Genomic DNA, 15,929 nt, shown 5'->3' on the forward strand with positions numbered 1-15,929 from the left:
GGTTCTGTTTTGAAGGATATTTACACTGGTAGCAAAGTCAAAAGCCAGCGTTCCGGACCGGTTCGTCGGTCCCTTCGGGCTCATGAAAACGCATTTGATGAGCAAAGCTGAAGCGAGCCAAACCCACGGCTGGGAACGCAGTGGAGCCAGCTGAACTTTCGAATCACTGCAAATACAGAGTAGCCATGCGATAAACCAGGGTGTGCCTCCATCTTAATAAGCCCTAGATAGCACGATGAAAGTATTCATGCTGCAATCTTGTTATTGAAACAACAGCCAACAATTGATACATACTTTGATAATGTACCGAAACGTGACTGCCCTTCTGAAAAAAGCCGAGAACCTCGTACTCTCTTTGCCCTTTCTGCCCATGCCGGCAGAGTGGCGGGAAGAACTCTGTTCTAACACCTAACCTAAGATACCATGTTTTCTGCAAGATATCAACTCCCTGGTTTCCTTGTCTTCGTGGCTAACCTAAACCGGGCCCATCATTTTGGGTTTGAACACAACTCCCGACAAAGTCAAAATGTGGCATCGGAAATGTGGGCCTTTTCCGCCCGTTGCCTCCTAAACCCTGTTTCATAAACTTCAACCACTTCAGATTATTCTGAATTGACTTTTGGTGACGACAAAGATGAGGTGTTCTTGCCCCGTTAATCAGGGATTTGCTCTTTACTTGCCGTTGACTTGGTTCAGAGATAAATCGAAAGCCGGGGCGCACTGTTAGATGAATTCGATTTAAACTCATGGCGGTTACAACATGCCCAAGTGCACCTGGGGACGTATCACGGCCCACCCCAACATTTTCTTCAATGAAATAGCTCTTCGATAGTTTGATGATGCTGCGGAGGACGGCACAGTAGAAAGTCGGCAAAAAGGCCAGGAAGGAAGAACATTACTTCAGAAGCAAGTTGGCCCAAGGGCAGGTCTACAATGAGCAAATAAACAAGACGTTGTTTCGAGCTATATAACTCACTATATCTGGGCTTCTCCGAACTTATCCTCCAGCAATCTAGCAATCTTGTCCGCAAGGTCGTGTATAGTTGTCGATTGTATGAGATCAGGCAATGGCAAATCGACCAACAGATGTTGTGATATCCAGCTTGTTAGCTCATTTGCGTTTAATGAGTCAAGCCCAAGGTCGTCCAGGGCAGCCTCCGGCCCGATTTCAGCGCTGGAAAGTGCAAGCAATTGTGCAATAGCAGTCCCAAGCAGCTCGACGATCAGTCCAATTGTTTCCTCGTGTAGCAGGCGGTCAGGTGTGCTCTTCGCAATCTTCATTATCGTTGCCAACTCCGATTTTGTAGAGGAAAGCTCTGTTGTTCCCGAAGTCAAGTTCTCCGGATGGATACTGTGTGCCGCGCCCATGTGGGCGTTCTTTTTCCAAAGGACATGCGTCGAAGGGTCTGCTAGGTGTTGCTCCGACCACAGACCGAGGGCCATCTGGCTAAGATGTGAATATGCGTCGTCTCGATTGGACGATGAGCCTGCACGAGAATGGTGTATGCTGATAGTGATGGCTTCCAGGAGTTCTTCCTCGCAAAGAACGTGGTATCCCGCCGCCTGAGCTCTGTCTTGCATGTTGCCTGTACTAGCGATAACCCCAATGCCACCCATGATCCCAATATCGATGACCGATGCTGGGAGCCCAAGATTATGACGGTACCGGACAAAGGCGTCCAGGTAGGTGTTGGCGGCGTTGTAGTTGGCTTGTCCAATGTTCCCGACTAGCCCGCCGATAGAAGAGAACAGCACAAAAAAGTCTAAGGAAGATTGCGCCAAGGCCTTATGAAGATTCTCCGTGCCTTGGGTCTTGGGCTCGATGCATGCTCGCCATTCGTCGTATGTCATGCGTAGTATTGCGTTGTCCTGTAAAATCCGTTAGATGATGGTAAGTTTGAGAGAAAGTCTGTCGTCAGTATTCACGTACCCGTAAGACCATTGACATTTGGAACACACCAGCGATGGGGCGATCCGCCGCATTCACAGCCCTCGAGACATCCTCCAAGATCGCAACACTGCCCGTAACCGCCTTGATGACACAGCCTTGGCTTCGAAGCTCACCCAAAAAATATTCTACTTGGGGTTCAGTGCCTGCAGAGCGAGAGAGGAAAATCAACTCCCCAGCACCATGCTCTGCCATCCACGTTGCCACAGCGCGGCCAATGCCGCCTAAGCCACCGACAAGCAAGTAAGCAGCATCCGAACGAAACTGAGGTGATGCAGGCATGACCTCAACGGACGACAACGGAGAATCGCTCTGCGGGTCGGTTGTTGGAGTTTGGAGCACCACCTTGGTGGTTGGTTGGTTCTTCTGTCCAGCAGCAGCACGGAACGCCTCGTGGACTTGGCTTGGCTTGAAGATCTTGGCAAGTCGCGCCCAATCTGCTGGCTGTGCGTCTCCGAGAAAATATTTTTCGCAGAGTTTCCATACCCTAACTAAGTTAGTCATGAAGTTGCATCAACGCATCGCAGCCATGGTGCGCGTACCTTTGCACCGATTCTGGACTGTGGTGGCTGAGAGCCTGCATATCGACGATACGATATGCCTGACTTGCAGAGATCTTGACTGTTTGGAAGTCTTTTGCCTTGACTGGATGATCTAGAACGTCGAGGAAGATGCCAGTAGGGGAAAGATATTGCAGCGCCCAGTCAGGAAAAAGGCCGCCGAATCCAATCATGCAGGTTGCCTTCGGCCACGACAGAGCATCTTCCGGGGTTGACACGATGAAGTCTACAGCGATGCCGAAAGCATTTTCCAATAGCAGTCTGTCGGACTCGGAAGTGATGATGAAGCGGATCTGTCAAGAACAATGATCAGTCAGCGAACGTGTGCGTGAACCAGAATTTGCGCTTTCACGTCCTTACCTCTGCCCTTCTTTTCCGCAGCAATTCGACGGTTGCGAGACACAGATCGCTCAGAGTAAACAGCACAATAACATCCTTCAATCAGACGATGGGTTAGTAAAGGTAACTCTCAGGATATCCCACATATACTTGGACGGCAATACTGACCTCCCCGCTTGCTATTCTCCCAAATCCTCCTACTGTGAACTCGGCCGCAACGCATGCCAGTGGCATAGCCGCCGCGGCCTCAAACGCGAAATCCTCACCCAAACGCAGACAACTCGACGGCAAGACATCCAGATGGCTGGCTACGGCGCCTTTGCCAGTTGAAAGAATGACGACTCGGTCTCCTACCTGGAAAGAAGTCGCATCATCGCCCACAACCGTGACGATGCCGGCAGCTTCCTGTCCGAACAGGACCTGATTTGGATTGGAAGCCTCCTGGGCTATGATTACATCCTTAAAGTACCAGCGATTAGTTATTGACTCATCCTCAGCACCAACACAAGAACTCCATACGCTGGCCATTGTCTGATACGCACCTCTTTGTTTACCGCGGCTGCTTTCACCTCCACTCGCAGTTGGCGGGCGTGCAGAACCGGCAAGGGGCATCTAACCCATCGCAATGAACTCAAATTGCCCGTAATCCTTGGAGCTAGCTTTGCAAACGTCGACACTCCGCTTGTCTGTTGTTGTTCGGAGCATCGGCATAGTTCCTGTTGCACTGTTGTCCACTGGTGTCTCGGTACCACGATGCCATGCTCCCTAGTAATCGCAAACTCAAAGTCCGGGTCGAGTGCGCCATCAAAGCATCGGTGCGGCAGGTGTTGGACGATGCGCATGAGAAACGTGGCACATTTGTCACTGTTTGAAACGTCTGCCAGGTCGACCTCGACAATTGTTATGTCGGCCTTCAGTTCCGATCGCAGCGTACGAGCCAGTCCGTAAATCATAGCAGAGCGCGGGTCATTACAGTCAATCTGAGAAAATGGAGTGACCCAGACAATAGGGCGTTTTGAGGTACCGGTGCTTAGGAGTTGGATAAATGCGGGGAACTCACTCTCTTTCAGGTGGTAGATCCAAGGGCGATCCAGGTCAAGGAAGAATACGAGGGTTCCATCGGTAAGTAGCGAGCCAGACTCACTAATACAGGTATCTGCGTTGTATGCCCGGACAGGAATTGAATACGAGTGTAGAACCGACTTGAAACTTTCTATCAAGGTGCTATCCTCCTTATTTGTGACGATGCTGACGGGTGTGGAGCTCGACTCGAGCTGGTTGAGGTGACGCAGCCGCAGAATGGGGTTCACCTGGTTCTTGTGTTGATCACCTTTAGGTAAATCGAAGCCAAGGTCGTGTATAATGGGAAACAGAACATCTTTTGAGATGTGTGGCGTTTGGTTTTGTAACAGAACCTGGGAATATGTTAGCCTGAATGCCTTGAATAATGTGTCTGCACGGCCTGGAGATTTGTTCAGGCTCAGAGCAAGTGTTGTTATGCCCATGAGTATCTACATGTCTGTTTGCAAATGAGAACGACGCTTTCTTCGACTCACATCAAAAGACGTCAGAAATGAATCGGCTAAATATACAAGTTAACTACCGCTGTTGAACGCGGCGCATGTTTCGGGTGACGGGTCCTATGTACTGACCAAAAAGAGCCTCCGGCAGAATAAGCACTCCGGAAGGGCGAAGTAACTGCTTGATGTGCAGCAAGTCTTGAGAAGTGTCACGTTCGGTAGAGAGTATCTGCGTATGTATACATCAGTAAATGCTTTCATAATATTGCAGAAAGTGAGAAGACGCACGTCGGCACAGACAATAATGTCAAACGACTGAGCGAGATTCTTGTCCCCGCCCATGGCATCCCAGCTTCGCACCTCAAAGCCTTGGACATCTGAAAAGTCGCCTTCTGCGTTTTCTAGAGAGTTTGGTGAAATAGACGCATACGTGTATGTTGAGAAAAGCTGCGTCCCTCTCTTAGGTTGGAGAAGCTGTAGCAATGCCAAAGTTGTACTGTTGGCCCCGTCAGCTGAGCCGATCTGCAAAATCTTCGGCTGAGGATTCGTGTGTGTCAGAATAGGCATCGCAACTTCTAAAAGCCTTTTAGCTCGAAGCGACCAGAGGCCTTGAGACACGATGGAGTCTCGGAGCGTGTCCTTCGTGTGCTGCAGGGGGTTCTTGAACAACTTCTCCATCGTCAGATCCATGTCGTGTAGACGACTGCTCTGTAACTCGATCCGTATCTTCTGTTGTGCGGCTTGGCGGTTTTCTATGTTGTCTTGAACAATATTTTGGCAGGTAGTCGCAGACAATACACCGTACCCTGCCTCCTGCGCCCTTTGAATCTGTTGATCAACCCACGCCTTGGTTGCGCCCTGGTCGGGAATGTTGCCAATGTCATTGTCGACTTGAGCGTAACTAGACTGCATCTCCAATAGCAGGAGAAACAACAAGTGGAGAATTCTCTTGATGTCATCCGCGTCGAAGAAGGGAGCCTCATTCAGGGTCTGGAAAGGGAAGAAGCTTGCGTGGGGACGCCAGTGAGGCGCGCTGACAATCGGAGGAGCCTCCGTCTCGCCCTGCAAGGAACTACGGATCTGATGGGCCTCAATACCTTCCATGATGGCAATCTCCTCCCCATCATCTGCGTATGCATGGACCGTTCCGGAAGTGTGGTCCTGCGCAACCTGATTCATCATTCCCGTTGCCCAAAAGGGCCCAGCGTACTGACGAACAAAGATCCTTTGGATATAGGTAGGTGTGGCCATATACTTGGCTTTTCGCTGCAGACCATGACAGAGTGAGATGCCTGTAGTCTGCAAACACTGGTCGAGTGCGGTGGGATGCACAAGATAGCTGCAGGTTGAGTCTTTTGATGTGTTCTCCGGTGGGTTCACACGGGCTGTTGCTTGCTGCGCACTGGGACTGACCGTAATGTGTTCCAGCCTTCTGAAAGAGGGCCCATATGTAAAGCCTAGATCTTGCGTAATCTTGTACCAGGTGGCTCGAGAGAGCTGGCGAGGAAACTCGCGTTTTGCAAAGCCTCTGTGGGCTCGATGAGGCTCCGCGGTAACTACTGTGTGACAGTGCTCCGTCCAAATATTATCCTTCCAGGAAGTGATTTGCACGTCGTAGCTGACAGGCGCATTCTCGTCGGAAACAAGACGTCGCAGTCTGGTATGTATCTCAACTGGACGGCCAGGCTCCAAATGCAGTGCCGCGGAAACAGAGAAATCCTGGGCCGAGAAGGACTCCAGAAGGCCTCCATTGACTTGACGAAGCGCCTGTTCGGCAATCGATATGTACGCTGCAAAAGGAATGATGACCTGGTCGTTGACGACGTGGTCTCCAAGCCAGGGGATGTCCTCAAGAAGCAGTACCTTCCTCCATCTCGGCTCAAGAGCACTGGTTTCAAACACCTGGCTTCCAAGTAGTTCATGCATGGGGTACTTGCAGTCTCTGTACGCCCTGTACAAACGGTGTTGTCCCTGGAAGGATTGTTCATGGACCCAAGTATATGCTGGAACATCGAACAACGTTTTTCCTGGCGGTGTGATGGCCTGATACTTCAACTTGACGCCCTCACAAAAGAGCCGCCCGGCAAGTCTGAGAAGGCTTTCGTAGCAATCCTTATTTTCCTCCAATGTTGGAAGGTAGCTGGCTTTGTCGGTGGACATGCTTTCCATCACCTGTCTGATTGGGCTTTTGAGAGAAGGGCGAGCACCAACCTCAACGATGACAAGGTTTGGTGTCTCGATTTGCTCCAGGAGGTTTGTAAGGGCCTTATTAAACAGCACAGGCTGCACGAGGCTCTGTTGCCAGTGTGTAGCGCCCAAGGAGTTGACGGTCCTTATGAGATCTCCCGTGACACTGGAGAACATAGGTATGCGAGGTGTGGCAGCGCTGAGAAACGGGCGAATCGCTTCTTCATAGGCTAAGCCAAAGTCCTTCATATGCGCTAGAGGTTTCACACCCCGTATTAGCACTACATCATTAAATCCAAGTACATCTAAGATTGGTACTAACCGGAATGAAACGCAAGGTCCACATCAAGAAGCTTAGCAAATATGCCACCTGCTTTGAATTTTGTCACCATAGCCTCAACCGCACACGCGTCTCCGGAGATGGTCGTGTTGACATGGCTGTTCTCACAAGCGATAACTACTCCGGGTAGTAGCCGCTCAGAAATGTCCTTGGAGCCGGCCCCAATCACAGCCATAGCTCCTGAGTGCTGTGTCCCGGTTCTGTTCAATACGTAGCCTCGGAAATATGCGACGATGATCGCTTCATCTGCTGTTATGGCACCAGCCGCAAAGGCAGCAGCGATCTCGCCACTGGAATGGCCGGTCACTACGTTCGGAATCACGCCCCAACTTCGCAGGACAGCGAGGAGTCCGATTTGAATAGCGGTGCTGCACGGTAAAGCATACTCCGATTTCATGATACGACTGTCTGTTTCCGATTTCAGAAGTTCCCCTACAAGATATCAGCATTACCAGAGCCTTTGTAGGACCTCGTGTAAGAGCCATAGACGTCAATGAATAGGCGAGGGCGCCATACCTTCAATCGTCCAACCAGATTTCAACTTCCTGAGCGCGCCGTCCAAGTCACGAATACACTGGCGAAAAACAATGTTCTTCAGGATCAGATTCTTGCCCATCGTGGGCCATTGGGCGCCCTGGCCATTAAACACGAAAACAAGCGTCTTTGGCTCATCGCTACTAGCAACGGAAAGTCGCAGCTCTGGCTGGGTCGTCGTGCGCTGCCCGACTGTATCGTTTCGAGCGATAAAAAAACCTCTGTATTTCAGCTTCGTTCGTCGACAGCCGAGAGTGTATGCCAAATCCGACAGTTTACAACGCCCTGAGCTTGCAATGGTATACTGCTCGTAAGCCTGGTGGAGCAGCTCTAGCGACTTTGGATTCGACGCTGAAAGCAACAGGACGTTACTTTCATCTGTGTCTCTTGAAGACGTTTCCATCCGTGGCTGGCAATCAGCTTCGAACCACAGGTGGGGATGTTCTAAGATAGCCTATGAGTGTTAGCTATGGCTGAGATTACCGGTCGAGTTTTGACATCAGGAATTGCGGCAGAATAGGAAAAGAAGGTCATTTCATACATGGCAGTTGGCACCCCCCATTCCGAACGAGTTCACGCTAGCTCTCCGCAAACGATTCAGAGGAAACGGCTCAGGCTCTGAAGCAACCCTGATTTTCCCACCGGCCCATGGCACTACACGTGGATATGAGTGTATGATCAAAATGTGTGTGGACAGGAATCTCGATAAGCACTTACGATTGGGATTGGGTGTGTTGAAGTTGGTGTTGGGCGCAATGACGCCCTTCTCAAGCATAAGTATCACCTTGATGACACTCGTTAGGGCAGCGGCACCCTCTGAATGTCCGACGTTGGGCTTCACCTATGGTCGCAGAGAAAACAAAGCTTGGTCAATTCTTGAATTGCTAAAACCGGTTGGTGTAATAATGTTACTTACAGCACCGATAATGACGCCTTCTTCTCTGAAGATCCTTTCTATGGCTCCAACTTCAGTAAGATCCCCAATCCGCGTGCCCGTGCCGTGGCATTCGAAGAAGGACGTCTCAGAGTACTTCGTGATTCCGGCCTTGTCATACGTATGCCGAATAAGCGCCTCTTGTGCATACCCATTAGGGATTATCAGGCCGGGCTCTCTGCCGTCATGCTGAGTAGCAATTGAACGGATCACGGCCCGGACGGGATTTCCATCTCGAAGGGCCTGCGACAGTCGCTTGATGTAAACGGCATTGATGGCTTCACCCCGTCCAATTCCATCGCTGTCGGCGTCGAAGGTCTTGCAGACGCCATCTGGGGAGGCGATGTTTCCTAAAGCTCCAGATGCGCCCGCGGCAGAAAGGGGCGCCGATAAAAATAGACTGCAGCCAGCCACAAGCGCAGAAGTGCATTCTCCTAACTCTAAAGATTGAACAGCCAGGTTCAGAGATACCAGTGACGATGAACACCCAGTCTTCACAGTCATGCTGTGTATAGACACTGATTAGATTGCTTCTCTGACTGTAGTAAATAGGAACATCCCGGGTTTCTAGCTTGACGTACCTTGGGCCCCGGAAATCAAATGCATGCGAGATTCTATTTGAAAGCATGATGTCCCATTTTCCAGTTGGGTAGTTGCTGTAGTATTGAGGGTCCCGTTGCATCTCGACACTCCAGTCCTCAAAGAACGAGCCCACATAGCAGCCAATCGTTTCGCCTTGCCAGTCTGTCTCGCCAGCATTTTCAAGACACTCCCAACTAACCTCCAGCAGCAATCTGTGCAAAGGATCCATCTGTTCTAGCTCACTTCGACCATAGGAAAAATGCGAGGCATCGAACCGGTCGAGTTGAACGTGATCCAGGAAGTATGCCTTCTTGGTTTGCATAGTCCCCGGGCGTGGCTTCTCGCTATAATACCCACCAATGTCGAACCGGTCTTTTGGCACCGGTACGGATGCGCAGCGCTTCTGCATCAACATGTCCCAAAAGTCATCCGCGTTGCTGACGCCTCCGGGTAGTCTCATTGCCATGCCACAAACGACCACGGGGTCGTCGCCGGGACCTCGACTGACATTGACGTGTTCGCCCATTGTTGAATTTGCGCAACCAGACCTTCGATCAATACCGTGTTTTGCAATTGTAAATGATGATTGAGGACTCAAACTTGTTGCAGTTGGCTACTCCAAAGCCACTTTGTGAGGGCGTCATAGTATGGGTGCATGTATCAGCGCATGCAATTAAGAGGGCACAGCCGTACGAATACTCGGTATGAAATTCTTACCGCATAACATACACTGAAATCTTTATTCGATTAACGAAAGAAAGACGTTTGTCCGTCAACCCCTCGAGCGCCAACAAACCCCGATAGCATCGGCGAGGTGCCGTGACGGTTACCGCTACTGCGGTAAGGTTTCTGGGTGGCCGTTGGAATACTCAGACTTCCGCCTCCACGCGGCGGAAAATCGCTCAGCTCCCGATGCGCACTAGGGACTTCTCGACCGCTTGTCCTCGTAGTCTGAGGGAAATCTTTAGCGCGGAAATCCAAGTTAAACTCCGACTATCCCACAAGACGCTAGAACAATATGTAGGTTTAAGCAGACTTTACCTCTACTTTAGTGAGAATCTTGTGATGGCATGTTATTCAGCAACAGAGTTTTGCCCATCTAAGTACGTGTGCGGGCCATATTTGCTCAATACGGGTAAATTTCGCCGATGCCATCCTCGAGTAAATCACTCTAGCCGATTCCGAGCGCCCATCTCCCAGTTCGATCGATGGTTGTAAGTTGTGATAAAGAATATGCCAAACCACACGCAGTGTAAATCGAGATCTGCAATCTATTCCGCAGAAGAGTGCAATATCACTATGAACAAAATGAATCGCTCTCGTCAAACTCGTGCGATACTTCTTCTACATGGCAGCGGTTCGTCTGATGCTATACACAAATTCCAAACTTCCAGAATTCGGGCTGCTCTGAAGGACAAGTTCACATTCGTGTTCGCAAGAGCGCCTCACCCCTCGGAGCCCGGCCCGGGAGTGCTGCCATTTTTCGCCAAAATGCCGCCTTATTTCACATGGTTCAGGAAGGGAATCGAAGCAACAAGACACGAGATTGCAATCTTTAATCACTGCATCGAAAACACCGTCCGGGCCTGGAAAGCTGATAACCCTTCAGGAGCGATTGTTGGGGTATTGGGCTTTTCTCAAGGTGCCATTGCATCGACACTACTGCTGTGGGAGCAACAGGCCGGCCTCATACCATGGCTTCCGGATCTGGAGTTCGGCATCTTGGTTTGTTCGGGATATTCCGAGGCCATGAAGACGTGTATGCGGGACCTGGGCAACGACGACCAACGCGGAGGTCAAACCTTGACAATCAGATTACCTACTTTGCACCTATATGGACGGCAGGACGTATTCGGCGCTCCATCGTCTAAGAAAATGTTTGCAACACATTTTGTGGAAGACAGGGCGCGATTGGAAAGCTTCGATGGAGGGCACGAGCTTCCCCGAGACAAAGATGACCTTGAGAAAATCAGGGACTTTGCGGTAACTGACCACATGATAGTCAAAGTGAGGTGCATCTGAGTTTTACGTTGTTTTGTACTTACCTTACTCTGTTGCTATATTTACCCGTAAGAAAATCAATAGAACATGTACAACTTCGAAACCTTTCACCGTACCTAGTTGCATTACAACCAATGTTGCAACCTAGTTCTCTATGACAATGACCCGCACCGTCCGTGGCGTATTTAGTGATTCAACAGTAGCATACATTTAAAAGATACTGCAAGGACATCATTCAATTCCCTTCTCTCAAGAGCTCACACTCGCCGATCTTGCATCCCACTGGCTACGATGCCAGCGAATCCTGTATGGTTCCTTCACTTCAAATAAATGCCAAGGTGGTAATCACTTGCCGAGCAGCTTCCCTCTTTTCTGTTCTTAGCTCAGAAGCAAGAATCTGGGTATTTTCACGGATTCGTTTGCCTTCGGCTTCTTTTGTCTTGCGCAAGATTTCCTCAAACTCTTGTCTTACAGCCTCTTCGCTACCAATGATATCAGGGCCTCCTCGTCTTGCTTTGGCTTTGGCGCTGCCGGTCCTGATCTAAATAACAATTATAAACTTAGTCGCTGAACCGTCACAAGCGTGTATTGCCAAAGCTGGTGCATATCGAAAGGCTTACCTGCATGATCTCAAATGCAATAGGTTTATCCCTCGTTGACGCCAATGCCACGTTGATAGCATTGTCTCCAGGAGCTAGCGGCCAGCCCACTAGTGGGATGCCCTGGACAAAGCTTTCCATCATCGAATTCCACCCACCGTGGGCAAGTAAAAATCCTACCGACGGATGCTGGAGAACTGCTTGTTGATCAACCCATGTGTCGCACACAAGGCCGACTCTACTGCTCTGAATATTTTCTACGTCTGAAGCATCAATGAATTTCTTCGCATGCATGCCCCCAATGATCAAGATGAATGGATACTTCATCTCATTCAAAGTGGATACAAGAGCCTGAAAATTTGCGCGGTTGGTTGGGAAGACCAGAGACCTAGGGTAAAAATGTGAGACTGATGGAATGGAGGACACTTAAGAGCGTGTGGCGGCTCCCGGGGGTGTAATAGTGATGGGGCTTCTTACCCAAATGAGATGACGAGTACCTCGTCCTTGGCATGGCGATCAAGATAAGATCGTATTCTCTCATCCTCAATCAATCCGTCCCGAGACCAGTTCTTCGGCCCTATTTGAACTCCAACAGGATATACAGCAGTATACTTATTGCAAGCAGTAAGGGTTTCTCCTTCTAGTGCCATCGCCGAAGCACAGATGATGCCATCAGTGGCTTGGACAAGCGTGACGGTCTCCCGGAGCAATGAAGAGACGACTTCAACCAGAATTAGTATGATTGATGCCCACGGGATCAGTTCCCCCACGGAATGAGCAGCTCACCTGTCCTAATCATGCCAAATTCGCCGAATTCTCGTTCATAGTCATAAATCTCCTTACAACCAGGAATGCTTATCACGGTTCCATTGAAAGCATCATGTCCATTTTTGGCAACGCAGACCTACAAATGATAGCCAACCCATCAGAATGACATGGTGATTGGGCAATAAGAGTTCGTATACTCACTTGCTCAACTATTTCATCAAGGCTCCTTCCCTGGCGCAGGGTCTCGTTGGAGAAATACTTGTGGACAATCGATTCCCAGTCGCTGAATCCCCCTTCCGAGGAGGGTGCGAGGTAAGAGAAGAGACGGGCAGCACTACCTGCCCAGTATAACAGAATTTTACATTCTGTGCCTGAGATTCGTCGCGCCTGCGGCAGAGTGTCTAATGACCCGATGTGATCCAGCATCAGCGCTGTTGGCCTTGGCCACTCGCGTCCCGGTTTGCTGATCTGCTGTAGCGTCTCTACCCATCCCTTGGACAACTGATTTGTGATGTCTTCGACCGTCACACCCTTATTCTTGAGCAGACTAATATGATTTTGATCAATGATCTTGACTGGTTCAAAGAAATACTGCAATACTCACTTCGGGTCCCCAACTAGAACAGCATGGAATCGCTCTCGTGGCGCATCTGAATATTGGCTGAGATCTGATGAAGTCAACATCGCACCGTTGCGTCACTCGTGCTTCATGGCACAACGCTGTGTTATGCAGCAGATATTGGAACTTAACCTGAATGAGATCTTACCTAGAAAAGCGTGAGATACGAAGGTCACAACTAAAGACTGATTCACTTCAAGCATCTCGTTGATGAGGGAAATGGTACTGGTGACATGGCCCCAGGCAGGCCAAACGTGCCAAACATGGTGTTGATGGTAAGTCATGATAACTCATATGATTGTGACCGAGATGGAGCTAGTCTGAATCGCAGCTTTCGAGGTGATGGTTGAAATAAGAGAGTAATTATTCAAGCTTTGTGGCAGTGGAGCTTAGTAAGTCGCAAAGAAATAAGGGGCAACGAAGGGATCGGACAGCTGGACGGAGAGGGACAATTATAGTTAGTGTGGATTTCCCGAGAACAAGGTTCTTATTTTCGGGAGACAGCAGCATATGCAAGTGGTCGTACGGTTTATGATTGAAAGCAGCGCTGTGTTGTTTTCTACGTAGTAATTCAACTCTGGAAGATGTGCAGTTTGTACGACACTGTTTGTCGCCCTGAGGTTTAGATGCGACGTCAGCTTTCCATTCGGACTACAATCTTCTCTCCTGATACACCCTTGTGCGTGAGCAACTCCAGGCCCTTCCGGATACCCTCGAATCCACCTTCCAATATGCGGACGGGATGGTGGTTCAGTTTGCCCTCATGCACCAGTCTCTCCGCAATTTCCCACAACTCAACGCCCAATGCACGCATCTTCTCATCCGGCTCGCGCCCATATGGCGCTGGATACGTACAGCCTTCGCCAAAGATACAGGGACCGACAACGAAGTCTTTGGTCACTACCGCACGGGTTGCGGCATGCTCAGGGAATGGCTCGAGTGCAACGTAATTTCCTCCCGCGCGCCCCATTGCGTTATAGCACACGGTTGTAGACTCAACGGTAGAAATACAGTCCAATGCATATTTCAAGTTGTTTCTCGTGTGAGCTTTCTTAGTTACGGAGAGCGATTAGCCTCAGGAGTCTGTTTGGGTGTCGTAGGGAAGAGCGGTAGAGTCCATTTACAATTTTTTGCGCAACGTCCTTGTCGAAGCGATCGAACACGTCCTGAGCACCATTCTTCCTCGACAAATCGAAATGTTTTGGAGAACAAAGCCCTATTGAGATCAAGCCCGCGCTGTGTACGGAGTACGTGGTCAGATGGGCAGCGCCGAAATGCTCGAAAGGGTAAACCGCCCAACAAGTGAGGAGACTTACAGTCTTAGCAGTTGCATAGCAATTGTCGCCGTCGCAGTACTACTGCCGTAAACGAGCACATGTGTGGCTTTTGCAACAGGCTCGTTTGGCAATGGTAAGCCTAACGACTTTATAGCTAAACCAGCGGTACATATTCCCACAGGTATCGACGCTGCTGATTCTATCGTCCAAGACTCTGGAACCCTCATCCACATTTTTCCCCGCGTCACGGTATACTGAGCGAAAGCCCCTTGTTCTGGCGTATACTTGAACATCTCGTTTTGTGCTCCACACACCCGATCACCAACTCCAACGCCAACTACATCTGGCCCCACTGCAACAACTGTGCCAGCAAAATCAGCACCCATGATCGCAAATGGGTTAGCAAAGTCTGTCTTCATTTTTGTGTTGCTCGGGTTAAGAGCAACAGCTTCGATGCGCACGAGAGCTTGGTCGCGAGGCAAAACAGGGCAAGGGGCCTCGTTCCACACAAAGAGCTGTTCCTTTTCGTCCATAACGAGACCCTTTTGAGTGGATGGTGGCACAAATCCATTGGTGCGTAGCGCCATTTTCGATCTATTTGACAAAGTCTTGTGAGGATGAGAATCTCCGGTAGCTTGGATGTGTTGCTGACCTCGGGAGGCAAATCAGTCTCGGCATGGCAAGAGGATGGGCAAATGCCCGTGGAGTGGCACATGTGCCAATTGCCTTATTGAATAAGTGCTCTACTCAGTACATAAACCTTTAGATGCACGATTTTCCAGTAAGACGAACAACATATTCCCCGATCGTGCCAAATTGAATAAGTTGTTTCGTTCGGCCCTTTCACCGGCTCTGGTTCGAGAAGCGAAAACGAAACAGAAGCCGCAAGCGAAATGCAAGCGAAATGCAAGTGAGCGAGTTAAACTGAGGGGAGAAGCTTAAGAACAGAAGTTTCTTGAACAAGGGGACCGTCTCAACTTGGCCGGCGGGTAAATTGCCCTTTTTCAGACTTTTCACACACCAAGTGCCATTTCGGCGGGTTGAATAGGTTGGAGTTCGGGATGTTCGTTCTTTCAATGCGCATAACCTGAACCCGGCGCTGCTAGCCCTGCTGATCCGCCATCCATCTTTGCTATCGAAACCTCTGCTACGGCAACTTTCGTTGCAGCACCCTTACTACTAATCACGCCAGCGCCCCATGTCACCCGTTCATGGAGCCACGTGAAGCGCTTCAGGAAGTACTTTTTGCAAAGAGTGTAAGTTCTCAGCTGCCCTGTAGACCAGGAACATGGTGTACGCAATCCACTCTTGGTGTGTTCGTTCCAACTATAAACGTGGACCGCTGAACTCTATGGGAAACCCTATGTCCATGCACACACACGCGCCGCTTCCTCGGGTCGCATCTGAATGTGCAGGGATGGAACTGTGGGTCGATCTCGACTATTGACAGTTCGTCATGATGTTCAGGTCCAGGAAGTGGTCCATGTTGTTACTGAACCGGGAATAGCGCCATGGTGCGGGGTGTTTGATGGTGAGGACGATATGTCCGACAAACGCAAACACGCAACATTTGGGGTTGACGCCGTTTAAAGTTGAAAGCTTCCAAGTCGTGTCTTTTCAACTAGTAGATGAATTCGAACCGGACTCTTCTTCGACAGAAGCGGATTGCAAAACGGGTGAATGCTTCTTAGCCGGGACTATGTAATAGGCTTTTGTCGATG

The 15,929-nt window shown here is 49.9% G+C and overlaps 2 protein-coding genes across 2 annotated transcripts; both read right to left on the minus strand.

Annotated features, from left to right (window-relative positions):
- Positions 1 to 975: 975 nt before the first annotated feature.
- On the minus strand, positions 976 to 9,470 carry gloL-3 (Highly reducing polyketide synthase gloL; the record flags this gene model as incomplete). The annotated part of the gene is made up of 13 exons (XM_066152014.1): positions 976 to 1,869; positions 1,931 to 2,435; positions 2,491 to 2,801; positions 2,998 to 3,306; positions 3,390 to 4,262; positions 4,404 to 4,429; positions 4,500 to 4,596; positions 4,656 to 6,808; positions 6,877 to 7,326; positions 7,411 to 7,620; positions 8,146 to 8,269; positions 8,345 to 8,867; positions 8,944 to 9,470. The coding sequence occupies 13 exons, from the start codon at positions 9,468 to 9,470 to the stop codon at positions 976 to 978; spliced, it is 7,002 nt and encodes a 2,333-aa protein (XP_066008783.1).
- A 4,513-nt stretch (positions 9,471 to 13,983) lies between these two features.
- mlcG-1 (Deshydrogenase mlcG) lies at positions 13,984 to 14,795 on the minus strand (the record flags this gene model as incomplete). The annotated part of the gene is made up of 2 exons (XM_066152015.1): positions 13,984 to 14,167; positions 14,248 to 14,795. The coding sequence occupies 2 exons, from the start codon at positions 14,793 to 14,795 to the stop codon at positions 13,984 to 13,986; spliced, it is 732 nt and encodes a 243-aa protein (XP_066008784.1).
- Positions 14,796 to 15,929: the final 1,134 nt, after the last annotated feature.

This window comes from Colletotrichum fructicola, assembly GCF_000319635.2.
Source record: "Colletotrichum fructicola Nara gc5 chromosome Unknown KSG_Nara_v1_contig04, whole genome shotgun sequence".
In the NCBI taxonomy this organism is placed as follows: domain Eukaryota; kingdom Fungi; phylum Ascomycota; class Sordariomycetes; order Glomerellales; family Glomerellaceae; genus Colletotrichum; species Colletotrichum fructicola.